The sequence below is a fragment of the Trichosurus vulpecula genome, chromosome 5 (genome assembly GCF_011100635.1).
Source record: "Trichosurus vulpecula isolate mTriVul1 chromosome 5, mTriVul1.pri, whole genome shotgun sequence".
NCBI classification, from domain to species: Eukaryota; Metazoa; Chordata; class Mammalia; order Diprotodontia; family Phalangeridae; genus Trichosurus; species Trichosurus vulpecula.
This window is the reverse complement of record NC_050577.1, coordinates 185,326,928-185,353,885: the sequence shown is the minus strand read 5'-3', so window position 1 is coordinate 185,353,885 and position 26,958 is coordinate 185,326,928. Positions and strand designations below refer to the sequence as shown.

The 26,958-nt window shown below is 36.0% G+C and overlaps 1 protein-coding gene across 9 annotated transcripts in view; it reads left to right on the top strand.

Annotated features, from left to right (window-relative positions):
* PLEKHA5 (pleckstrin homology domain containing A5) overlaps positions 1–26,958 on the top strand; it is a 196,476-nt gene that overhangs the window by 67,045 nt on the left and 102,473 nt on the right. For 8 of the 9 annotated variants that reach the window (XM_036758859.1, XM_036758858.1, XM_036758857.1 and 5 more), the window contains exons 4-5: positions 10,878–10,961; positions 23,795–23,915. In XM_036758859.1, the coding sequence (XP_036614754.1) occupies positions 10,878–10,961; positions 23,795–23,915 (205 nt within the window). Of the gene's footprint in view, positions 1–10,877; positions 10,962–23,794; positions 23,916–26,958 lie in introns of those variants that run through there. The other variant, XM_036758856.1, reaches the window with a different exon arrangement.

Genomic DNA, 26,958 nt, shown 5'->3' with positions numbered 1-26,958 from the left:
TTAAACAGAACCACAAAATCTGAGAGTTGGAAAGGGAGCTGAAGCCATCTAAAGAAAGAGAGATTTATCTTAATTTAATCAGTTTGGAAGACTTGAAATATGTTGGTTAAAATGAGACTGTCCACCCTCACATCCTGCCTCTGAGGGAAGCTTTTTCAGAATTCAGTTTAATTATGGGAAAAAGTCAGAAATTTATTAATTATGAATTTATATTTTTTTCAAGGCTTTTCATAGCCACTCCTATGGTGTAAGTAGTCCGAAGCTTTCTTTTTAAAAGGGAAAAGCAGAATGGTGGGGGATGGTTTTGTGGCATTTTGCCAATTGCCTTTACAGGACAAGATTCCCCACCTTTCTCAGCAATCACTATGATTGGTTTAAATATTCTTATATGCTGGAGTTGGGTAAGGGGTGGAGGAGAGCACCCCAACAAGTTGCTTGTTAACATGCTTTCCCTTACATGATGGATTGCTGATTCATCAACATAAACACCTTAATCAGGATCAAGATGAAATTATAGGCAATAAACATTTGTGGTATAAATATACAAAATCCAGATACTCTTTAGTTTCAACCAATCTGAAGCTCAAAATATTTTTTAACCACTTCTAATTAACATGTCCACAAGACCACTGAATTGCCATTAAAATATCAGATCATACTTATTTTCTGTTGCTTTTGGCATGAAAATTCATGAAGGCCTCCTCATTCTCAAAAGAATTTGCTGACAGGTATTCTTTCAGACAGACCATGAAACTAATAGGACTTCTGACTTTCCAAAATCTCTCATACTTCTTTACCTTAACCAAATTAACTCTTAATACACCAGTGCACATTCATTTAAATATTAGATGATGATTTACCAGAGCCTGGAGAGTTCCACGTGTCCCAAGCAAATGTTTTTCTCAAGGATTATAGCGTGCGATATTAAGGGGAAGAAATCATTAGCTACTTCCCTAATTCTTTGGCAGTAATCCCTGATTGGGCAATAGAGGAAGATGCAGAGAGGAGTACTGTAGTGGAGGGTGCCTGGCCCTAAAGTTGTAGTTCCTGATACAGTGGCAGTTGAAGATAGTCTCATAAAGAACAGAAAAATGCCACCACACACACACACACACACACACACACACACACACACATACACACACACCCCTTTTGTAGCAGGAATATACAGATCTCGAGCAAAAAGAAAATTAGCTTATTCAGAGAGCTACTAGCATGAAGGAGGTAAATAACATCACTGATAACTGAATAACATACACTAATGCTCTATCAGTTCTCTGCTCCAGTATGACAAGGTACTACTGTAGTGCCATAGTACTCCTACTACTACCACTACTACTACTACTACTACTACTACCACCACCACCACCACCACTACTACCACTACTATTACCACCACCACTACTGTAGGTCCACCGTAGTGACCACAGTTCTAAGATATATGTGTGTATGTATAGATATTCTGATAAAATTCTATATTTTAGAACTTTGATATGTCTATTGAGAGAATTTCTTTTGTGGCATCCAATTTAAAAGCAGCAAATTTTTATTTAACTTCAACTGCTACAATGGTACCTAAGGTATCTGATTGAGTCTTGAAGGAAATCAGGGATTCCAAGAGGCCAAGGTGAGAGGGAATGCAATTTGGGCTGTACAGAGGCATGGGTAGGAGAGATGGAGCATTGTATGTACATAACTGGAAGCAAGGAGGCCCATATAGCTGGATCACAGAGTTTGTAGATGGGAATAATGTGTCTGAAGTGTCAAACATAAGAGTTTATATTTTGTTTTAGAAGTGATAAGGAAACTAGTTTGTTGAGTGGCATGGCTAGACCTTTGCTTTTGAAAAACCACTGTAGCAGCCATATGGATTGGAATAAGGAGGGATTTGAAAGAGGGAGACCAAATAGGAAGGTATTACGGTAGTTGAGCCAAGAGATGATCAGAGCCTGAACTGCATTGATGGCTGTTTGTATAGAGAGGAAGGGAAGGGTGCAGGTGATGTTATGGAGAAAGAAACCACAAGATTTACCAACTGATTAGATATGTGGGGGTGAGTAAGAATGAGGGGTCAGGATGACATTGACATTGAGATTGGGAAACTTGGAGATTAGAAGAAATACTGACCAAGCTACTCCCTTTAAAGAAGGAGCCTAGCAGTGAGGGTGGTGATGGTGAGCCCTTTGCTGCCTAGAACCATTTTGGATAAACTTAATTATTCACTTAAAAAAATTCAAGCATTCAGTTTTTCATTTAGAGTAACATTTGCACATTTAACCTGTGCAAAGTACACTCTGTGTTCATTTTCCTATTCAGCATCACTAAATTTGACAAAATAACTTTAAATTCTTGGCTATAACCATTATTTTTTAACTTGTTACAATTCACAAAATTAGTTAGCATCAGTAATATACAGGTTCGAATTACATTTCAACATATTTAAACTTTTAAAAGCATACTTCACAAATATAGCTCTTTTAACAAGATATTCACTTGAGCTGGTTTGTGTCAGATTTTAATTTGTCTCTGTATGTTAAGGTAATTAAAAGTTTTTCTTTGCAAATTTGTAATAATTGTCTGAAGCATTTTATAGTATATTAAATGAAATTCTTACTTTGAAATTGGTAAATATCAAATTCATGGGCTAAATGACATTCATATGTTCAATTATATATTTGCTCGATTTTTTCCTGGAAAAAATCTCTTTAACTTGAAGACATAATAAAATGTTAGTGTCAGACGTTACTCTGGTGTTAGATTCCTGGATGGGAAACAACCCTGGTCAGCAAGGATACATTTTCTTGGTCTTCAGGCACTACTTGGTGAGCATCAGATTCAAAGACAAAGCAGTTGTCTATGTCATTTATTTCATTCGTTTATTGATTGTGCTGAGTACTTAAGCATGTGATTTCTTTTTTTTTTTTGTATTTTGATTAGATTTATGATTTTTAGTTTACAACAGTTCCACAAGTTTTTGAGTTCCAAATTTTCTTCCCTTTTCTCCTCCCCGCAAAGACAGCATGGAATCCGATATATGTTCTACATATACCTTCGCATTAAACGTATTTACATAATAGTCAAGTAGTAAAGAAGAATTATGACCAATGGAATAAATCATGAGAAAGAAGAAACAAAACCAAAAAAAAGAGAGGAAAAAGAAAAAAGAGAGAGCAAATAGTGTGCCTCAATCTGCATTCAGACTGGGTGTTCCAGAGAAAGAACTGGGGAGTCTGAATGCAGATTGAAAGAGCTAGCTCTTTCCATCACGAGTCCTTTGGAGCTGTCTTTGAACCTTGTATTGCTCAGAAAAGCCAAGTCTGTCAAAGTCATCACAGAAGCAGTATGTTTGTGGTTGTGTACAATGTTCTCCTGGTTCTGCTCTTCTCACTTAGCATCATATCATATAGGTCTTTCCAGGTTATTACATTTCTTACAGCACAATAGTATTCCATTACCTTCATACACCACAACTTGTTCAGCTATTCCCCAATTGATGGGCATCCCCTTGATTTCCAATTCTTTGCTACCACAAAAAGAGCTGCTATAAATATTTTTGTACATACGGATCCCTTTCCTACTTCTGTGATCTCTTTGGGATACAGCCCTAGAAGTGGTATTGCTGGGTCAAAGGGTATGTACTTTTTTATAGCCCTTCGAGCGTAGTTCCAAATTGCTCTCCAGAATGGCTGGATTGGTTCACGACCTCACCAACAATGTATTAATGTTCCAATTTTCCCACATCCTTCCAACATTTATCATTTTCCTGTTTTGTCATGTTAGCCAATCTAACGGGAGAGATGTGGTACCTAAGAGTTGTTTTGATTTGCATTTCTCTTATCAATAGTGACTTAGAGCATTTTTACATATTTAGGCATGTGATTTCTGTCAATACTGGCAAGTAATTGTTATGCCTGTTATGCTTATTTTAATGTAACAGCTAATAGCTAAAGGGGCTGTGGTGGTTTTTTCCCCCTTGAGTTGGGGATTCTTGTTAATTGCATTGTCATATAAACATAAATTTATTTATTGTGCTGTAATGACATTTTATTATAGAAAATAAAGACCTAAATATCTTTTCCTCACTTTCAACAGGGTATCTTTAAATATTGATGTAAATTGTGTTGTTGTTCATCCTTCTTTTTAAAAGAGGACCAATGACATCATGATGTTCAGAGCAGAATAATCCTGAATGATGGGTGATGTCTTGATTTGTTCATGAATTGGATTTAAGTGAGGCAGACTCTTGCAGCCTCACTCTCTTCCAGGTTCATCGACCCACCATAATGTTTCTCATTTCTTGTGCAGGTTCCTGGAGTGGCAGAATTGTTTCATCTTTTTTCCTTTTTAACTACAGTTTCTAGCACAGTGAACACATTGTAGGTGCCTAATATGTGCTTGTTGGTTGATTAATTTGCAGGATTTAACATTATGTCTTAATATACTTCAGTATTTATCGCTTCTTCAGTGTTCTAGGGTACAATGACATTTGGAATGTAGGTTGAATTTTCTGTAAAGAATAAAGTTGAATATCCAGCTCAGTTAAGCAAGCAGTTAACTATTGTGTATCAAACACAGTGCTGGGTGTCAGTGATACAAAGATAAGAATGAAACAGCTCCTTGCCCTCAAGGAGCCTACATTTTACTAGCTTGGAACCAATCTTATAAATAAATCCTTCACATAGTTGCATGAATATTCAGTGTCACACTTGAGAAATAGACATTGAACTATGTTCCTATGTATAGCATTGCTTGTGGCATGGTAACTTTTCTTTTGCTTTATTATAAATATAGAACTAGGATTTCAAATTCAATTTACTTGACTTGGTTACTGTAGTTAAAGATTCATATATTTTGCTTCAGTTGCAGATTTTCAGCTGTACGCTAAAAATTCTACCCAAAGCTAGGAAATTTAAATAAATGAAGGATTTATTAATGGTTATATTCCCTTTTAAATTGAAGTCTAAATTATTTAAAAGTATTTAGAACTTCTAGGTTCTAAAACTAGATTTTAAAGTTGCTTGTTAAATGTTTTTAATAAATAATGAATTGATGAATTGGCATATTTATGTGTGTACATATCTATGGATACATGTACATTTATATAGTTTGTATATGATCTAACTAAAAAATGTTTTTTGAGGCAATATAACATCAAATGTCACTGGTTTTTGAAATTCAAGTGAGAAGGAAGGTACATTATCTTTCTTTAACAAAATAATGTCTTAAAATTGGCAGATAAAGGACAGGAAATAGGTTATGTATTACATAAAGATGTTCTCACTCTTGAAAGAACGTATCAGATTTGAAAATATAACTATGAATTTTAATGAAGAGGTATGATTTGAATAGGCTTTTTCCCTGTCCTGTGTTATATTGGAAAGGACACTGTACTACTTTCTTAACCAGAAGAAGGATATTCATTCCCTTAAATACTGAATTTTAAAATTAATATCCTTTAAATTGTTACTCCCCTTTATAATATCTGTAATTTCCATTAAAACTCTGTTCAAGTACCACTTCCTATAGGAAATTCATTCTATTATTCACATTTGCTAATTTTCTCTCCCATAGAAATTACTTTCTGCTATACATTTTGGGTTTAATTTTCTTAGTAAATAAATGGTTTTTCCCCAACAGAATGTGAGCTCTTTGAGGGCAGGAACTGTTTAATTTTTGTCTTTGTATCTCCAGCTCCTAGTAGACACTTAATAAATGCTTTTTGAATGAATCGGTGGATACTGGTATGTCTTCTGTATGTAAAGCAATATATTGTCACTTTGGACTTCAGCAAAATAAGTAAGTCTTGGAATTATAGAAGGAGAACCTGAGTTTGCGTAGATCTCTCATTTACTTAACTGTGAACAATATTCCAGATGTGTTCTACTCCAGCAGAGTAGAAGCAGGGCCTTTACATCTGATATTCTGTACACTGTAGGCCTCCCAGTGGGGGAACTAGGTGGTACAATAAGTAGAGAATTGGTTCTGGAGTCAGGAAGACTTACACCTGCCTGAGTTCACATCTGGCCTCAGACACTTACTAGCAGTCTGACTGTTTGCTTCAGTTTCCTCATCTGTAAAATGAGCTGGAGAAGGAAATGACAAACCACTCTAGTATTTCTGCCAAGAAAACCCCAAACGAGCATCACGAAGAGTCGGATGTGACTGAACAAAGCAACTTATCATCGCATCCTGAAGTAATGAAAAGATGAGTTTGAATTTGGCCTCAGGCACTGACCAGCTGTGTGACCCTGGACAAGTCACTTAAACATGTTTGCCTCAGTTTCCTCAGCTGTAAAGTGGGTATAATAATAGCACCCACCTCACAGGGTTGTTGTGGAGAGAATATTTATTAAGTGCTTAGCACAGTGCCTGTTACATAGCAGGTGTTTTATAAACGTTTATTCCATTCTTCTTCCCTTCCCCAATGCAGCCTAACACAATATTTGTTTTGGGGGATACCACACTGCACTGTGGAATCATTTGTACCAAGTTGTTGTTTTCTAATCTGCTATCAAACCACTCCTGCTTGATCTTATATTATACTTAGGAAGTTGTGCTTTAAAAAAAAAAAAGAAGTCACCATATTAAGCTTGGCCCAGTATTATAAATTGTTATGACCTTTTTGAGTCCTGATTTTCTCATCTTATAGGCTAACTCTCCCTCTTAGCTTCACATCATCTATGGATAAGCATGCCTCTGATAAAATTATTTAAAATGTCAGGACAACCAGAGATCCCTTTGATATTATACCAAAGGCCTCATTCCAATGAGAAATTCTGAACAAATTATCTCAAAGGTGCCTTCCAGTTGCAAAATGTTATTAATCTGATAGAAGTAGTTTCATTCATAGTTTGAAAATTATATAACATTCAGCATAATTGGAAAAAAGGACCCTGAATATATACCTTCTTCATGTTATCAACAGTGAGGATTATCAGCACATTGCCTTCTGTAAAATGCCCTTGGAAAAATAGTTAAAGATATCAGGCTTTTGACTGAGACGCGGAAAGCTTCTTTGTAATTCTCTCATGACCCAAAAATATTGCTCTTCTAAATCTTGAAATGTTCGCCAGAAGTCTTTTCCAGTACAAATCTAATCCTTCATTACACACTCTGTGATCTTGCATGTAACTTTTTATTTCTACTATTCTAACATTTTTAAGCCAGTAAAAGCACATGTGTGTGTGCATGTTTGTAATGATAATATGCATGGTAATAATAGTGATAATAATGCATTTGGTTATTTGGTATGGTTAGTTCAATGAAAATTAATAATATAATTATTTTTGATAGCCCATGTTTCTTTGTTACCTCACAGACCAAGTTAAATTTTAAGTACAAGCAGACACTCAAAATATTTTATATTAAATCCTATACTGTTTTTGTTAATGGAGATGGGAGGGGAGGTCTAAAAACAAAAAATCTGTATTAGAAACCTTTTCTTACTGTTTTATTTAAAGCTGCTGCCTGTAGTTTTGAATAAAATATTTGAGCATGGAATTTTTGCTAATAGTAACAATAATGATAAAACCATGAATTTGGGGTAGAAGAACTTAAGTAAATAAATATATAGTCTTCGTAAAGTTAGTGACTAACAAAGAATGTGGTCTATGGTTATGGATGTTTCATAATAAATAGTCTACATAAGAATCTTTTTATCTTCATAACCATGTATTATCTGACATCTCGAAGTCCAATAGTCAGTACCACATTTTCAAACATACTTTCCAAGAAAGATAATAATGTATCCCTACCAAAACAGCCTTCATGAAAATTGAATCATTGGAGAAGAATGAGAATATTTCACTATAGCTGCTCATTTTAGCATGTTAAAAATTTTTTGTCTTGGTTGAGAACTTAATTGAAGAATTTATTCCAGGTCATTTATTTTCTTGCAATTCAGTCATATTTTCAGGCAGTGCTTTTTATTTTTTGTAATAATTGTGAAAAGATTCTTTCTTATATAATTTGTTCCCACTGGTGATACCAGCTTTTTTTTTTAATTTAGTGATATCTTTAGTTTTTGCAGCACATTTATTTCCAAATATATCCCTGCATCTCCTCTAGAGAGGGCCATTTGTCATAACAAAGGATAAGAAATAGATGGAGGAAAATGCAGTTAACTAACCAACCTATCAGTTGACTCATTATTGAATAAACCCCGTGACTACCTGTCATCTTCAGGATCAAATGTAAAATCCTGTTTGTCTTATAAAGGCTTTAATTACTTAGCCTCTTACTGCCTTTTCAGTTTTCCTATACCTTACTTTCCACACATATTCTGTGATCCAGTGATACTGGCCCGCCCTGCTCTTCCTCATTCTGTGCTTTCACTGGCTGTCTCCCATTCCTGGAACTCTCTCCCTCATCTCTGCCTCTTGGCTTCCCTGGCTTCCTTCAGTTCTCAACTGCAGTGCCACATTCTGCAAGAAGCCTTTCCCAATTCTTCTTAATCATAATGTCTTCCCTCTTGCTTATATCCACCTTCCCCTGTATATATCTTCTTATACATAGTTGTTTCCATCCTGTTTCCCACATTAGACTGAGCTCCTTGAGAGTAGGAACTGGAGAGTAGGAACTGTCTGTCTTTATTTATATCCCCAGTGCTTAGGGCAGTGTCTACCACATAATAAATGCTTTTGGACTGACAGCAGTTTAGCTCTTCCCACTTTTATTGTTGTTCATTTGTGTTCAATTCTTTGTGACACCATTTGGGTTTTCTTCGGAGATAATGGAGTAGCTTGCCATTTCTTTCTCCAGCTCATTTGACAGATGAGGAACTGAGGCAAACAGAGTAGCAAACAGCTAGTTAAGCGTCTGAGGTCAGATTTGGACTCAGGCAGAGGAGTCTTCCTGACTCCAGGTGCAACACACTATCCAGTGAACCAGTTAGCTGCCTTATATTATTAATGGCATCCTTTTATTTTCTTTATTGTGGAAGACTATCTCCAAATTTAATTTATGGAGCCTTTATTTTTTCTCTTGCTCATGAAATTAATCACTTATGAATGCTGTAGAGATTCTTGTCAGGTACAGGTTGGAATAGGTGGCCTCTGACGTCCTTTCCAACTCTCTTATTTTGTAATTCTGATTCTTATTGATTGTACAGCCATACATTTGCTTCCTTCTCAACACATAATCATCATTGTAGTTTAGGCTCTCATTACACCTTACTAGGGCTACTGCAGTTTCTTCCTAATTGTTTTAGCTACCTCAGATCTCTCTCCCTCTCTAATTCTCCTTCCACACGGTTGCTAGAGTAGTTTTCCTGAATGATGGGGCTTGATCCTCTCACTTCCCTGCTTAATAAATGACAGTAGCTCCCTGTTTATTTTAGAATCAAATATTGTTTCATGTCTTTATCTCATTCTTTTTAATGTCTTATTGTGTCTCGCTTTGCCCCTCTTGTCCATTACCCCTCTCTCAAGAGGTAAAAACATGATTCATTATTAATCTTTTAAATTCCTGATTGGTCACTGCTTTGATTGATGTCAACCTGAAATAAAGACAACTGCCAAAACAGCGAAAACTAGGGTCCTTTAACCCTTGCAATCCGGGGCCACCATGCAGCATGAAAGTACTGTAGTGCCCCAAAGGGGCAGGTTTAAATACATTTCCACAAGTATTGAGTCTCATGGGAAGCACAGCCTAGAGAAGCTTTTACAAAGTGTGTGAGTTGTTTCATGTAACAACTGAAAGTCCAAAGAGAAAGCTTGGGGTTGGGGGGTGGGGGGCGTGTGTGACATCTGGTCAGAACAGCAGGCTTGGGCTCCAGGAGCAGCTATGGGAAGATGGTTTGGACCTGCTCCAATCTTGGGACCAGTTGGGATCAAAGTCAGGTATGACCCTTCTGATGTCTGCATCTGACCTTCTTTTTTAAACTGGTTTCCATAGCCCTCAGGCAATTTGTAGCTCTAGGATCAGGCAAAGTCAGCAGCTGCATTCCACAATGTCTTTCAAAATTATCCTTTACAGTATTGTGATGTTCATATAATTTGTTCTCCTGGTTCTGCTTATTCTATGTAAGTTTTTAGAAATTTATCTGCATCTTTCACATTTGTTATTTCTTACAACATAATAACATTCCATTATATTCTTTTTCTTTTTCGCAGGGAGGGGGGAGGCAGGGCAGTTGGGGTTAAGTGACTTGCCCAAGATCACACAGCTAATAAATGTGTCAAATGTCTGAGGCTGGATTTGAACTCAGGCTACTCCTGACTCCAGGGCCAGTGCTCTACTCACTGTGCCACCTAGCTGCCCCCATTCCATTATATTCTTATAGCACAGTTTGTTCCAACAGTTCCCCACATTTCGAGATCCTCAGTAATTCTAGTTCTTTGATCCAGCAAAAGTGCTGCTATAAATGTTATTATGTACCGGTGTCTTGTCTTCTGTCGTTGTTCTACTTGGGAGTATATGCCATTTAGTAGTTTGCTGGATCAAATGGTATTCAGTTTCTCTTAGTATTAAGTGATTCTGAGCCTTTTAAAAATGAGGTTGTTGATAGTTGCCTATTTGTGGCTTACTTATCTTGCAACATTCCCTCTAATGTTGACTATTTTCATCTTTTGTAATCTTTGTCAATTTTGCTGGCTATGAGTTGAAACGGCATAGCTATTTTGATTTTCGTTTCTTAGAAGTGATTTGGGACAGTCATGTAATATAAAATTGAACACATGCTCAGGTTTTTCCAACTACCCCTTCTAAATGTTAAATTGCCTTTTTGCAATTATAAAAATTCTGTATATGTTGATTTGCATATTTTTTTAAAACTAAGGTATAGATAGATGCTTTGGTGAAAAAAAAGGTAAAATAGGCACCAGTTGCGGACAAAATTTCAAAAGATAAAGTTCTCTTTTTCTGTGTTCTTCTTATAGTCATAATGAGCGGAAGGTGACCTGCAAGCATCCAGTTACAGGACAACCATCACAGGACAACTGTATTTTTGTTGTAAATGAGCAGTAAGTACAAGAATTTATTATGAAATGCATATTTTCCTAATTCATCGCTTCCTTTAAGATTATATTTGTTAGCTTAGATAATGAAGTTTTTATTTACATTCAGAGCAAGATTCTATTAGTAAAATTTGCCATCCTGAATATTTGTACTCAGGTGAAACTGCCAAACACTAACGACTTTGTTTGATTTCTTTGGAATAGCACAAGGACCTTCAAAGATTTTATCATGAAGGCTGAGATTTTATAAATTGTTTTAACTAATAAAAGGGGTAAGTCCTTGGTTTGTTGTTCTAACATTTAACTGATAACCTTCAGTTCAACAAACATTTATTAATAGCTAACTATGCTAACACTGTGGTACATGAAGGATCTAAGAAGATTAATAAGACACAATCTCTTAGGTAGAGAAGAAAGGATTGGATCTAGACTAAGATGGTAGCAGTGGGTTTGGAAAGATTTTAAGAGCTAATTTTTTTTCTCAGAATCTACAGAATTGTCTTTTCATCTATTTTTAAAGTTCCTCCTAGGTAGGTTTAGACATGTAGTATCTCTTGCATAGCAGTTGGCTTATTTGTAATGGAGGCATTTGACCCAAAGTGATTTATATGCTTATTTTTTACATGTACATGCTTTTTTTTACATGTAAACCATTTCCTTGAAATGATATTTGATTTCCCCATGTTCTACTAAAGAAATTCATTTTAGCCTCTGGTATTTTAATGGATTACCAAAGACAGTTTAATTGTCCACAATCAAAGTAGACCAGGCCAAATTGTGGTTCACTTGGCATGTCTCTGTAATAGATGTATTTTGTCTTTCAAATTTTCTCCCAGTCCACTTTGATATTTGAAATGAGGCAAATATTAACTGTTTGGTTTTTATTCCCTGCCATACTTAGTACAGGGCCTAGCAGATGCTCAATGAATATTTGTTCAATTAAGAGTAATCTTTAGAGTGGGGAGGAACTCAGCTGTAGTACATTATTCTGCAAAAGTGACTTGTTCAGATAATTAAAATATATCCCTTCCAATACAAAAACTTTTGCCTCAGTTTTTCTTCTTCCCTTCTCTCCAACATTTATTGATGCCTTTTTCAAGTAATCCTGCCATTTCCCTGTGCTCTGCAATAAGAACCATCCATTATGATAAAGAAGTGCAGTTAAGTCAAACAAACCAACACAGTAACCATGTCTAACAAAGTGTGGTCTGATTCTGACCATCTCTCTGCCAAAGGAAAGGAAGTATGTTTCATCATCATTCATCTAGAATCAAGATTGGTCACTGCATTGGTTTGAGGTCTGATGTCATTTAGTATTGTTTTCCTTTACATTATTGTGGCCATTGTGTAATTTGCTCTCTTGGTTCTGCTTACTTTCTCTATCTTTGACCTTCTTGTATCATCTGCCTAGTAGTGGTATTCCTGTCTATTAGTATTTTGATGGAAATCTTTTTGAAATGAATTGTTCACTTTGCCTTAACCAGCATTTACTGCTTCTGAATTGTGACTGTTTGTTGCTGTAAATTTGAGAGAAAGTTATATGGGAATAAATTGTGAAAGGAAAGTATAACTAGGAAGAAAAAGAAGATAGGGGAGAGTATCAAAATAAGAAAGAACAGAGAAAAATGAAGAAATTGTTTCTTTAGTGCTCCCATTGTCTATTTTGTTCTTTTTTTTTTTTGCACAAAAAAAGGTTTATGTTGAAATTCTATTAAAATAATATTAAAAAAAATTCTGTTAACATCACACTTTACCTGCTTCTTAGTTTCATCAGCATTATGACTGTAGCCAGGAAACCTGTATTCTAGCTTTGATCTGACTTCATGGACAAGTATATAAAAAAGATCTGCTTAGGTCCCAGCCCAGCCTTAGCTTCTCTGATTTCATAATTTCTTGCCCTCTACCACAAAAATCTGGTGGTAGCAGTAACTTTGAAAGTTTTAGTGAGGAATATTAAAGGAATTTGATTTTAAATGAGTATTTGTAGCAGCAAAGTTTTTAAAACAGGTTTAAAAAGTATATTTGCCTTGGGGCAAAAAAACAAAACCCCCCAAAATTGCTTTAAGCAAAGAGGCAGCACCATGCGGTAGATAGAAAGCAAACTTTAAAATCATGAAGACCTGGGTTCAAATCCCAAATCACATACTAGTTCTGCAGCCCTCAGCAAGTGTGACTATTTCTCAGCATCCCAGGAAATTCTTAAAGTAATAAGTTGCACAGAACATGATTACCTAAATTGTTCGAGGGGATTGACTATACTAAGGAAATCATGATTTTCCTTCTTATTATTATGAACTTGATTTTGCTCATGCAAAAACTTTAAAATTAGTAATAACAATCAAAATTGTCCATATTTGCTTTTTTTATTTTATTTCTACCCCTTTGCCCCTTTGCCTCATTCTCAGTTCTTCCCCTAGTCATAGTAGTAAAAAGATCCTAATCCCATTTTCCTCTACTTTTTTAATGGAGTGACTTAGATTTTGAGCATTAAAAAACTCTGAGAAGGGATCTGTAGGCTTCACGAAGCTACCACAAGTGGTCCATGACACAATAAAGGTCAAGAATCCCTAATTAAAGGCTGTCAGTGTTAACCTGATTAATGAAAAAACATCAATAAACAAACATATGTGCTGGATGCTGCACGAAACAGTCACTGCTTACAAGGAGCTTGTGTACTGTCAGGGTAGATAACACATATTCATACAAATATATACAAGGTATGCAAGGCGGCACTAGCAGCTGGGGATCTAGAAAGGCCTCATGGAGGAGTGCTCTTTATTATATTACTAAAGATATTCTCAGGAACCATATTAATCACATGTAGTAACTTTGAAGGACACTAAGGATTGATTCTAAGAGTTGAAGGTGAGGAAGGAATACCATCCATGCATGCAAGACAGCCAGTGTAAAGGACTGGAGATGAGAGATGAAATATCCTGTGAGGAGCAGTGGCTGCTCCAGTTTGTCTGGGCCACACAGATACAGGAAAAATGTAATGAATAAACCTGCCTGGAAAGGTAGGTTGGAGCCAGGTTGTGGAGGGCTTTTAATGCTAAATAGAAAAATTTGTATTTTATCCTAGAGGTAATAGGGAGTCACTGAGTTGATTGAATAGGGAGTGATATGGTCAAACCTATTCTTTAAGAGAATCACTTTGTCTTATGTGTGGCAGATAAATAGGAATAAGGAAGGGATTAGGAGGCTATTAAGTTGGTCCATACAAGATAATGAGAGCCTGAACTAGGATAGTGGCCTTGTGGGGGAGAGAGTGGGATGAAGGGAAGAGTTGTATAAATAGACTTAACAAGATTTAGCACCTAATTAGATATGTAGAGTAAAAGATAACTAGGTTGCCAACCTGTGTGACTGGAAGGCTGTTGGCCCCTTTGAAAGAAATAGGGAAACTTGGGAAAGGGATGGGTTTTGGGGAAAAGGGACTGAGTTCTCTGTTGGTCATTTTGAGTTTGAAATGGACAGAAGAGGGAAAAGCATTTTTTAAGCGTCTACAATATCCCTGGCACCACGCTAATCACTTGACAGTAATATCTCATTCAATCCTCATGACAACTCTGAAAGAGGTAGGTCTGTTATCCCCATTTTGCAGTTGAGAAAACTGAGGCAGTAGATGACTTGCCAGGGTCACACAGCTAGTGTCTGAGGCCAGATGTGAACTCAGGTCTCCCTGATTTGTAGCCTAGTCCTCTATCCATGTTGCCACCTAATCCGCCTCTAACATTATGCAGTGGATAGCCATTATTAATGAAGGACTAAAGCTCACAAGAGAGACAAGAGCTGGATAAATAGTTCTGGGAATCATCTGCACAATCAATGCTAATTTAACCCACGTGATATCACCAATCAATCTATAAGCACTCATAAGATGCCTACTGTGTGCCAGGTACTGTGCTAATGCTAGGGATACAAAAACAAAAATGAAAGTCCCTACCTTGGAGGAACTTCACATAATGTATTCTTTTGCTAAGAGAGAGGGAAAAAAGAGAAGAGGACCTAGAATAAAACCTAGGGATAGTTACGGGGCAGAATATGGATGATAATCCAGCGAGAGACTGGAAAGAGGGAAATGAGAGAATCATGTCTGGAAAATTCCACAAAGAGATAAAGGAGGATGAGGAGTGGGAAAAGGCTGTCAGATCTGGCAATTAAGAGGTCCTTGATAACTTTGGAAAGAGCAGTTTCAGTTCAGTTCAGCAGTGCAGGAAGCCAAACTGTAGGAGGTTAAGATGCAAGCAAGAAGAAAAGAGGTGAAGACAAATACAGGAAGCATTTTTCTTGGTCTTTGGATAATAGATTCACCAGATGATAGGACAAGAATATTATGTAGAGGAGAAAGGGAAGGACTATTAAACAATTGTGAACAATTAGAACAAAGAATAAAAATTGAGGCTTTCCTTAAGTGGAAGAAATTTGCTATTCTGAGAAGGAAGCAGCTATTTGTTGTTCCAGGAAAGGTGGCTATTACCAACTGATGATACTAAAAGAGAGATGTTATACTTCCCTGAGATATTTATCCAAGACACCATCAAATCTTGTCAAGACAGACAACTGCAATGAAATCTGATGATTCATGTGGGCACAGAAGAATTAAATAAGAAATTGAAGATCTTAGGCACATATGTGGTCTTATAACTTGTTAACGATAAAAAGAGATTCTGAAAAGAAAAGCAAATTTTGGGAATGACCACCCAGTTAAGAAGATATTTGAGATTTCTTTACAGTCTTTGGCTTAAAATATAGACGTAGCAAGTACCTGGCCTGGAATAGAATGCACCTAACAAGAAACAGTAAGAGTGTTATTTGCCTGGAGCTGTACAGACCTAATCAAAAGAAGTTAATAGGAGCAAAATCCAGGAAAGCAATCAATAATAAATTCCATGACTTCATATTTTAGTTATACAAATTCACAAAGTATGGCTAGTAGACAAGACAAATTAAAGATCATAATGCTGGAAAGCTATAACAACAGTGTTGCTAGCAGCTGCTGTGGAGGTGTTAGGCCAATAACACCAGCACACAGGAGGGCTACTAGCACAGGTTCTTTGATCTGCTTTTCAAAGGAAAGCAACTTTAAGGGGTTTACAATCTTACTTGAATTAAACGTACATATATCATTCACTTAGTTCAGGGGGAAAAGCCAGCACCCTGAACTTCAGAGATATACAAACACAAATTACAAGCAGAAATTATATAAACAGAACAGGCTTCTAGCTATCTGTCCAAGCAATACATAAACAGTTACCAGAGAGAGAAGCTCCAATATCTGGGTTTTCATGGGGGGGGAGGGGGGCATTGGGGCATGTCTTGACAGCTACCCAGAGTCTCATCTAGCCAAAACACTAATCTCTGAGTCTATATACCCTTCTTCAGGGTCAGAGGGTGTCACAACCATGCAACTCAAATCCATGTGCACTAGACTTTCTTGTGACTTAAGCAGGTCATCAAAGACTCTTGATTCAGTCAATATTGAAACAAAGGCAAGACTCATCAAAGGCACTTGATTACCTCAGTGCTGAGAAGCACTCAAACAAAAATCAGCAAAAAGTCCCACTTGACTGGCTATTACATTTGAAAGGCAACACTCATCAAAGGTACTTGATTATCTCAGCATTCCAAAAGAGAAAACAGAAAAGGCCCACCCTAATTACCATTACAAAAGCACATTTAAGTGAACCTAATAACACTTAGTGACCTCATTGAGACTTGGATGAGATGATACCAAATATATAAATATTAACCTATGTGAACTTTCCCAAAAGCCAAGGTGGGTTGGGGCATGACATCAATGGACACCATTTGGATTAAGAGACAGAAATAAAGAAAGAGTACATAAAGAAAAAGAAAATTGACATAGAGGCATCATATAGTTGGAGCATTTTCTTTGCCAAAAACACAACATCTAATAATTTTTAAATTTACCTTAATGATATTTCTTCCCTTAAATGTGGAAAAATCTCCAAGCTCAAATTTTATTCTGTATCTGATTGTCACCAACACGTTGCTTAGGAGAAAATTATGGTAAACTTCAGGGGAAGTTAGTACTCCCTCTTGAGAATTTCATAGAAGAGTATTAAATAAGTAATTAAATAAGACTTACACCCTTGCTTTAGGAAGAATGTGTTTCCAAAACTTAGGAGTGAATAGGTACATTTCCATAAACTAAACTTCTTTAGGGGAAGTTGGCTTTAGAGGAATAGGAAGTTCTCAAAGAATAAAATTCTAAAAGCTCACATTGAAATATTTCTGAAGATTAGTATGAATGCACAGGGTATATTCACTAATCCAGCTTATATTTTCAAGACAGATGGAAAAGGCAGATTTACGGGGGGCGGGGGGTCAAGGGTATTACAGAATATTCCCAGAAATTACTGTGACATAAAAGTAAAGACAGCAATAGCCTATCACTTTAAAAAACAAACAGCAGCCAAATAAAAATGATGTCCAGAAGATGGAAGCAAGGGCAGATAACAAAACCTATAATGTGGCATGCTGAACCTCATAACAAGCTGAGACTGAAGCTAAGGACAAGGAAAAAGGTTTTTGTTTGTTTTCTTTTGGGGGTGTTTTTGAGGGAAAAGGAAGGCCAAAGAAGGGATCGAACCCATTGTCAGAAGTATAACTGACAGGAGACAAGACAAGCTGCTCAATTCTGCCTTTGTTTCTGCTTTTCTCTGTGAAGGAGAATGAGGTCTGGACTGGAACCAGGACAGAATAGAAATGGCCAACTGGGAGTAGATACTCAGGATAAGTAGAGATATTAAGAAAAGTATGTAGCTGCCCTCGATGAGTTCAAAACATCTGTCCAACAAGAAATATGCCCATGGTTATTTAAAGAACTGGCTGATGACTTTGCTAAGTCAGTCTGATCTTTGAAAGACGATAAAGAACAGGAGAGGTACCACAGCACTGGAAAAAGAGACAACTTTTTCAGTTTTCAAAAGGGAAGCATATCAAGAGTGTAGAGACCATGAGCCAGTGAGCTTGACCTGGATATTTAGAACATATCTAGAATCTATTAACAGGGTGGTGATGGTGAACGTCTAGAAAACAAATAGTGTCGAACAGGTCATGTAGAGCCAGCTTTATTTACTTTTTTGACAGGGTTGATTTAATTTATGTTATTTTTAAAATTGTTTTTCTTATTTGTTTGGGTTTTTTTAAGTTTCATTTTGACAGGATTTTGTTTACGAAGGTTCTTTATAAAATTGTTTTAAAGTCACTTACTGATTTTTTATTTTTAAATTTTATTTATTCTTTAAAATTATTTTTTATTGATGTTTTGTTTTTACACACATCATTTCCCAGTATAACTCTTTTCATCCTCACTTGCATTGAATCTTCCCTAAAGACATAAATAAATAAACTGACCAAAAAGATTATCTCAGATGGCACTGTATGCAACATTCTCCTCCTATAATACCATACCCTTCTTCCGAGAGGAGGAAAATGTTATACTGTTCTCCGGGACTGTGCTGTTTTCATTTATATGATTAGTCTTTATGTACATACATACACACACACACACACACACACACACACACACACACACACACACACACAATTTTCAGGTTAATTATTTCACTCTGTTACTTCTTAAGTCTTTGTTTTATCTGGCTTCTTTATGTAATTTTTTTCTGGCTCAGTAATATTTATCATTTCTCTTTTCTTTCTTTCTTTCTTTTTTTTTTTTGAGGGGGGAAGGCAGGGCAATTGGGGTTAAGTGACTTGCCCAGGGTCACACAGCTAGTAAGTTTGTCAGGTGTCTGAGGCCGGCTTTGAACTCAAGTGCTCCTGACTCTAGGGCCAGTACTCTACTCACTGGGCCACTTAGCTGCCCCTATATTTATCATTTGTTACAGTGCAGTACATCCCTATGCTACAGTTTCTTTCAGCTAGGCTCTAATCAATCCATGCCCATTTTGTTCCCCACTTTTGTGATGTGTGTATTGTGTTGTTTTGTTTGCTTTTGACTACATCAAAAAGTACTACTTTCTCTTTAGGGCTTATTCTTAGGAATCTTTAAATAAGCCAAGCACTTGCTAAATGTTCTCATGCTTATTCCTGTGCTAATCTTGTAGAAAAGACATAGAGCTGTAGGCTAGTTGTTTGTTCATTTGGATTAATTCAAGACTAGTTAAATTTCAAGACCCTAAGAGTTTGATGTCAGCTTAGAAATTCTCCAAGGGGGTATACCAGAAAGTTGTTATTAGCCCTGTGCATTTAAAAATCATTTTGTTAATGATCTGCATCTATCATACTTCTCAAATGTGCATACTCTTTGTTTGATGGAGTCAGGGTCCACAAATATCTTGACAGGCCATAGAATTAGGGCAAATCTAATGAGATAAAATTTAGTAATACAAATGTCTTACACTGAGTTTAGAAAACTAATTTCACTAATAGAAGCTGAGGGAAGTAATCGATCTCAAGCAGAATTAAGTGAAGCATAATGTCTAGCCCTGGTCCTGCTGTGTCCTTCTCTATTCAGTTTCAGGTGCTGCATTTTTAGGAAAAAACATTTGTAAGATGGAGAGTTACCACTGGAGGACCCAGAATAGAAAAATGCTTTGTAATGATCCTCTATGAAGATTAGTTGAAGAAGCTCTTACCATTTAGCCTGGGCAATAGAAGACTTAGGACGGAGGTGGCAATGTATCTTGTTAAGTATACTAAGGCTTATCACCTACAAGAGGGGTTAGAATTCTGTTCTGTTTGGGCCCAAAGGAAAAATTAGAAATGATATGTAGGCATTAAATTACAAAGAAACAGATTTAGACTTGATGTAACTTTCTAACAGTTAAAAACTTTGGAAAAGTAGAAATGGCTGCCTTGGGAAGCAGTGATTTCCTCTTCGCTGGAAGACTTCAGGCAAATGCTGAACACTTTTTCCGGATATGTTGTAGAGTAGATTGTTCTTTAGGGTTGGATCAAGTGGCCACTGATATCACTTACTAGGATTCTGTAATATGTGAATGGAATGTTAAGCAAATTTATTTACCTCCTTAAAGCTCCATAAAGTATGGTGAAAAAAAGTGAACTGAGTTGCCTGTTTTCCCTTTATTTCATACTTATCTTTAGCACTTGGATTCTATTTTATACATTCATTTTCTAACCTTGCATCTTTTGCTCTAATTCTCTAATTCTCCTCTTTCTCTTTTCATTCCCTACCCACAGTTCCTCTTCCTTTCATTGTTCAGCAGAGCAACTGCCTTATTAATTGCCTATAGCACTCTTGACCATCACACACTTTTAAACTTTACTAAAAAGAAGCTGTTGTCCATGAAAGAGGTTGGTCCTATTCCAAATCTCAGCTGCTGCCTCTCAGCTTCATATCTTAAGTAAAGTAGTACTAGTATGGAATAGGTACTTAATTTAATATTTGTTGGTTATTTTGAGATCTGCATTCTGGTTCATATAAAATTTTGTTAAAATTACATCAAACTTTTTTTCAAAGCCAAAGGATTGTTATTAATTTTAGGATGAAGAATTACCTAAGTATGAATTTGTGCCAGTTACATGTCCCAGGAAATATATATATTTTTATATATATATATATATATATATATATATATATATATATATATATATGTATGTATGTATAATGCTTCATTTGTTCAGGGTTTTTTTGTTTTTGTTTTGTTTTGTTTTGTTTTGTTTTTTGTTTTTTGTTTTTTTAAGAAATGAGCTAGTCCATTTAAATGAGTTTTCTGTGTACCTGAAGCTTACTCTTCAGCTTGATGTAATGGAAAGAACATTGAGTTAGAGTTAATGGACTAGCTCTGTTCACTTCCTGGCTTTGTCAGTTACCACCTGTGTAATCTTGGGCACGTTCCTTAACTTCCCTGGACTTCATTTCCTGGATATGTAAACTGAAGATGTTGGACTGCATGGTGGTTCAAATCCTTCCTGACTCTGAATCTGTGGTCCTATTAGTGCCTCCAAAATTTTTTTGACCATTTTAATGAAACTTACTTTCCTAAAATGGATAACCCCTTTGTTATTTTATAGAATGCATTTAAAATTTATATTTTTGTTTATGTTTCATTGGTCAGCATTGATAGAATATGATGATACCTTCATGGGCTGTGTGGTGTGCAAAGTCCCACAATGTCCATTTTTTTTTTAAATTATTTTATTTTATAGAGTTTTATTTTCTTATGTCACAATTTTAAAATTTCTGAGTTGAAAAGGACAGAAGGGCACATCTAGTCCAAATGCCAGATTGAGTCTAATAACATAGAACAAGAACCCTCCCTACAGCATACCCAAGAAGTGGCCATCAATCTTTCATTAAAGGCTTTCAACAACAGGGCCTAGATAGTCCATTTCACTTTTGGATAGCTCTAATTGTTAGGAAGTTTTTCCTTAGTTCAAACCTAAATTTGCACCTCCTCAGATCTTACCTATTGCTTCTATTTGTGCACTCTGGGGGCCAAACAGAGCAAGTCTGCCCCCTCAAACACTTGGAAACAGCTATCATGTCCTCTCTTTACACAAGTTTTTTTTCTTCTCAGACAAACCTTCTCTGTTCTATTTTCATATAACATGAGGCTTAAATTCCTTAATGTCCTCCTGGTGTTCTTTGGTTTATCAGTGTCCTTCCTAAAATGTGGCACTCAGATCTCAACACAATACTCCAAATGTAGTCTGACCAGAGCAAAAGTACATTGGGTCTCTCATCTCCCCACTCCCTAACATTTTGCCTTTTTTAATGCAGCATAAGATGGCATTGGCTTTCTTGGGTTCCATCTCACTTTATTGACTCATTGAGCATACAGTCTCCTTAAAGCTATTGTTTAACTATGTGCTCCACATCTTCTACTTGGTAAGTTGATTTTCTGGTCCTGAGTCTGAGACTTTTAATTTATCCCAAATTACACCGTATGATATTAGATCCAGAACATGTAGCTCATTTAGGTAGTTTTGAAGCCTGACCATCTTTCAGTTTGTTAGCTATCCCTTCCCCTTTGTGTCATCTCAAAATTGGATAAATATATGATCTGAGCATTTATTTAAATCAGATGAAAATGTTGAACAGTGTAAGGTCAAGCAGAAGTATCTGGAGCATCTTTCCAAGTTGTCATCAAATTACTAATGACCATTCTTTGGATCCCGTGAGTCAGCTTGTTCAAAATCCCTCTAATCGTGCTCCTGGTTAGCCCATTTTCTCTCCATATTTTCCACAAGGATACTATGAAAGACTTTGCCAAATATGTGGCTAAAATTTAGGTAAATCATATTGACTGCATTCCCTTGTTCTGTCAGTTTAGTAACCATCACAACAAAGAAAATAAAAGTCTAGCATGACCTATTTTTACTGAAAGTATGCTGACTCTTAATGATCTTTTTCTAGATATTACATATTCAGGAACTTTTAAAAAATAGTATAGTCTATCATTTTGCCAGCAGTCAAAATCAAGTTCATAGGCCTCTAATTGCAGGCTCTTCTCTTTCCTTTAAAAAAAGAACAAAAAAACCATGGACTTCTTTCCTTCTCTAAACCTGTGACAGCTTGCTCATTATCTGTGATCTTTCAGGAATCACTGACAGTGGTTCATCAATCTCATCTTCAGATTCTTTTAATATCCAGGGATGTAGCTCATTTGGCTTCTGCTGTCACTGTGCTTGTTACTAACAGTAACTTCCATCTACTTCTAATTTGTTACTCCTAATATGCTGTGGGCTGGCAAACCGAATAGCTAAGCTTGTCACAACTGTGTCTATAATCAGAGTAAACATCCTCTGAATGAGTTTCTGAGGGACTTTCCTTTGAGTAAAATGAACAAACTTTAGTACATAGAAACCGAGAAAACTATTTTGGCACTCAAGGGGGCTTTTCCCTCTTGTTTCCTGCTTCTCAACTTTTCCAAGTAAGTGAATGTCATGGTAAAAGCCTTTTCTTGGTATCATATTTAAGTGTATTAAATGTATAAAATAATTTCCAAAGTTATACATGCGTTTCAATATGCTGTATGTTTATTTTTGTGTGTAGCACTTCAGGCTGATTTCAACTTAAAATATTATTATTGTTGTTCATAAGGTTTTTGCTTCCTAATATATGTCCTCTGTATTCCTTGTGATCTATTCACTATAATTAACCCAGATCTGCTCTAGAAGCATTCAATAGAGATTGAAGAATGCCTCAGCATTAAGGGGAGAGTATACAGACAGTGGTCATGTAGTTTAGAGCCACCAGACAAAATATGCCTTGGATCAATAATCTTTTGTTACAGCATCTAAAATGAAAAATGTTATGTAGAAGGCTGTTTCTGTTTAACAGCATGGGGAGATTGTGAGCCTGATAAATAAGAAGCAAATTATAGAAAAAGAGAACTAGAAAGAGGAAAAAAAGAGAACAGAGAGAAGGGAAAGGAGACTGTGGTTGCTTAGTAAGAGACCTCAGAGGAGAAGGCCTTCTTGTGAACTGATACAGTGATATTTTTCAGGCAAGTTGTATTCAACTTTCATTAGTTTAAATTGTATCTAATAATTGGTTTTGAGTCTCAGATGTCTCACATTGCCTACTTACTGAGAAAAGCGGTACTGCCAATGCTCAATTTACAAATGATCTTGGGGATGGAGGGTATACAATATTCAAATCAAGAATTAAATCAAGCCTTGATAGAATGTGACTCGAGTATGGATGGTCGTTAAGTAAATAAAAAGTGCATTAAGCTATGGGGATGATTAAATCTTAGGAGCACAACAGCCAAGCGCCTCAAAAGTTTGAAAAAGCAAACCACATTGCCACAACTAGGAAATTTTCATTAACAAGTTATCTCCATACACAACAAGTTCTAGTACTTTGGCATATTGTATTTCAGGACCACCACAGCTATGACCTCGGAAGAAAAGAAGGAACGACCAATAAGCATGATAAATGAAGCTGCTAACTATAACTTGACTTCAGATTATGCAGTGCATCCAGTGAGCCCTGTGGGCAGAGTAAGTTATACTTTCTGTTAATTGTTGGTTAGCAGAGCTCTTATTGGTTCACAGTATACTTTTCTACAACTAGAAATATTATATTAAGAATAATTATAATTCAAAATTAAATAGTGCCCATGAACACTTGAAGACAACAAGAAACTGAAATATAATAGAGGATTATAATTTGATACCATGATTTGAATTTATTTTTATAATGTCCTGTAGTATGAATTTTTGTGTGAATTTGTATATAAATGAATCTGTTTAAAGTCTTGCTATTACAGTTTCTGTTAGAAGCTAGGAATTAATTTGCGTTTACTGTAAAGAAATGAGATTAGTTCCAGATTTTTAAAATAGATAAATTAGAAACTAACCATATTTCCATGTTTTTTTTTAACAAACCCATAATCTGTATCACAGAATCCTTATTGCTAAATGAGAGAGGGGTTCTATTGTACTTGTTTAAGAGTAGTGTAATTTATTCTGCCATCATTGTAGTTTAGTTAAATGAATACATAAAACTGTTATCTTTTGTGATTCTTTTGAAAACAATGATTAGTAGCAGGAATTTATTTAATTCATCATTTTCAACATGGTCTAATGGAAAGAGTACTGAAGTAAAAGTCAAGAATGTGGTCTTTAATCCTAGTTCTGCCACTGACTAGCAATGTGACCCTGGGACAGTCTTTTAAATTCTGTTTCTACAACTGTCCAAATGACTTATAAGGTTTCTTCTGCCTTTCCAAATGCATATGTTTAAAAAACTATTAATTGTGTGGATGTTCTACCCATCAAAAGACAGGAATTGTTTCAAGTTTTAGTAAGTGAAAAATTATTTTAATGGTGCTTCCATGCATCTCTAATCCAGTTTATTTGGGCACTCCTTCCTCTGCATTTAATGACAACTGTCTTACCTTCTTGTCTTGTGTGACTGGTCCATACCTTCCCATAATTTCTTTATAAGAGGTCTACCCAGTGTGCTAAAAGTTGCCCTGTAATTTTCTTGACATTGTTTGATCTATAGCATATGAACTGTAAATCAGCTTATGCCTCAGTCTCTCTAAATGACCTTCCCACTTCCTTTTCTGGTCATGGATCTCTCAAATGATGTTCTTTATTTGGCTTCTCCTAACCAGTTCTTTGTTGGTAATAAATTGCTGATGACCCACACCCATGCTGTGCCTCTGTTGACCTTTGAATGACCTTCAATCATAATTCTTCAGAGACTATAGAATTCCAAGAACAGAATCCATACAGCTGCATGAGAAGAGCATTGATTTTGAAAACATGAGCCTCTTGTTTCAGGAAGACGTTTGAGATCACTAAAAGCACTATACATTTCCTCAAGTGTAGTCCAAGTCACTTTCCTCTTCCAGTTCAGTTTTGGGGCAAGTTCATTGTATCTCCAAAATGCCTGTCCAAGATATATGTACTAATGGACCAACTCTATAAATTGTCCATCCAGCTATAAATCATGGTCTGAATGAGACATTTCTCTTCCACTGTTGTTTAGGTTGAATTCTCTTGAGTGGTAATGGATCTCATTTAGGAGACTACAAAGTTGGAAGACTTGATACAATCAGCACAGTCTTCTATAGAAGTGATGTCAAACTCTTATAGAAAGGTATCCCTGTGGGCTGCATATTGGCTTAGAAAATCACAAATTTATATTATCTATGTTGCATCATATTTTTATTTATTTTGTCAAATATATCCCAATTACATATTAATCTGGCTAGGGTCTCTCTGAGAAGTTTTGGGACCTTGAGTTTGGCATCTCTGTTCTAGAAAGAGCTTTAATTTAAAAAACCAGTAGCTTTGGGGAACATCCATCTCCCTGTTTTATGCCTTGAATGATTTCAGTAATCACGATCATCAAACAGTCATCTCTGTTACTATTGTAACTACATCATTCAGGGAGCCTAGTTTGATATGGACATGACCCATGGGAGGAGAGCTTGCAAAGGAACATTTTGCTCTCCTGAATCAAATGTTCCTTTTTTGTTATATGCCAAACAAGGGCAGTAGCAGCTGGTATTCTCAGACACTTCTCAGCCATTTGTGTTCTGGAGAATAAGTGAATATACAAAAGATCGATGATATCATAGAGAACTCCCTTCACCAAAATAGATATAGGAATTTATTGATATATTAGAAGTTAATTGCCCAGAGTTACAGAGCTTGTAGGTATCAAAAGGTAAGATTCGAATCCAAGTCTTCGTGATTGCAAGCCCAGTTTTCTGTGTATAATGCCATACTATATTCTTCTGTGGAATATTGTTTGCAAAAGCCTTTCTGTAGCCTTCTAATATCTTTTCCAGTGATGTCGTTAATACATTGACAGATTATTGTCATAAAATTCTTTACAAAGATGGAAAAGTAGGCATGGGTTTACAGTCAGTATTTTCTCAATTGCCTTTTAAAAATACGTACTTTTCACCCTCCCTCCCAACATAGACTTTTTCCATATATATATTTAATCTCTACAGCTATTCTTCCCATTTTTGTGGGAACTTATTGCCATTTCTGCTCTCTTTTGCAGCACGTGGGACCTTGTGATGGTCATCTTTGTCATTAGTAGGGAATATTATAGAAATCTTAACACATCTTTTCTGGTTTTTGTCTGTGGGAGAGGGTCAACAGAGCAGACAACCTCCTCAGCCCTCACAAACAAATAATATATAACTTGATAAAGCTATAGCTCCAGGACCAATATGTTTTCACGGGAAGGTCACTAATATTATACAATATATTATAGTGTATAATATTATACAAATATATACAATACAATCAATGTTAGCCATTGGACATATTTAAGAATTTTATCAAATAACTGAGTTTTGTTATGGATGGCGCCTATAACATTCTTCAAGCTTCTTGATAGCATTTTTTCCTGAAAAAAATAGACAAGGATCAATAATAATAGGGCTTATAGTGTGTCAGATATGATTTCTAACGCTCTCTAAGTAATGAACTGAGAGTCATTGATCAAAAGTATCTATTAGTGTATCTGTAAACTATTTCTTATATGCAGTTGATTATAGCACTATGATTTCAA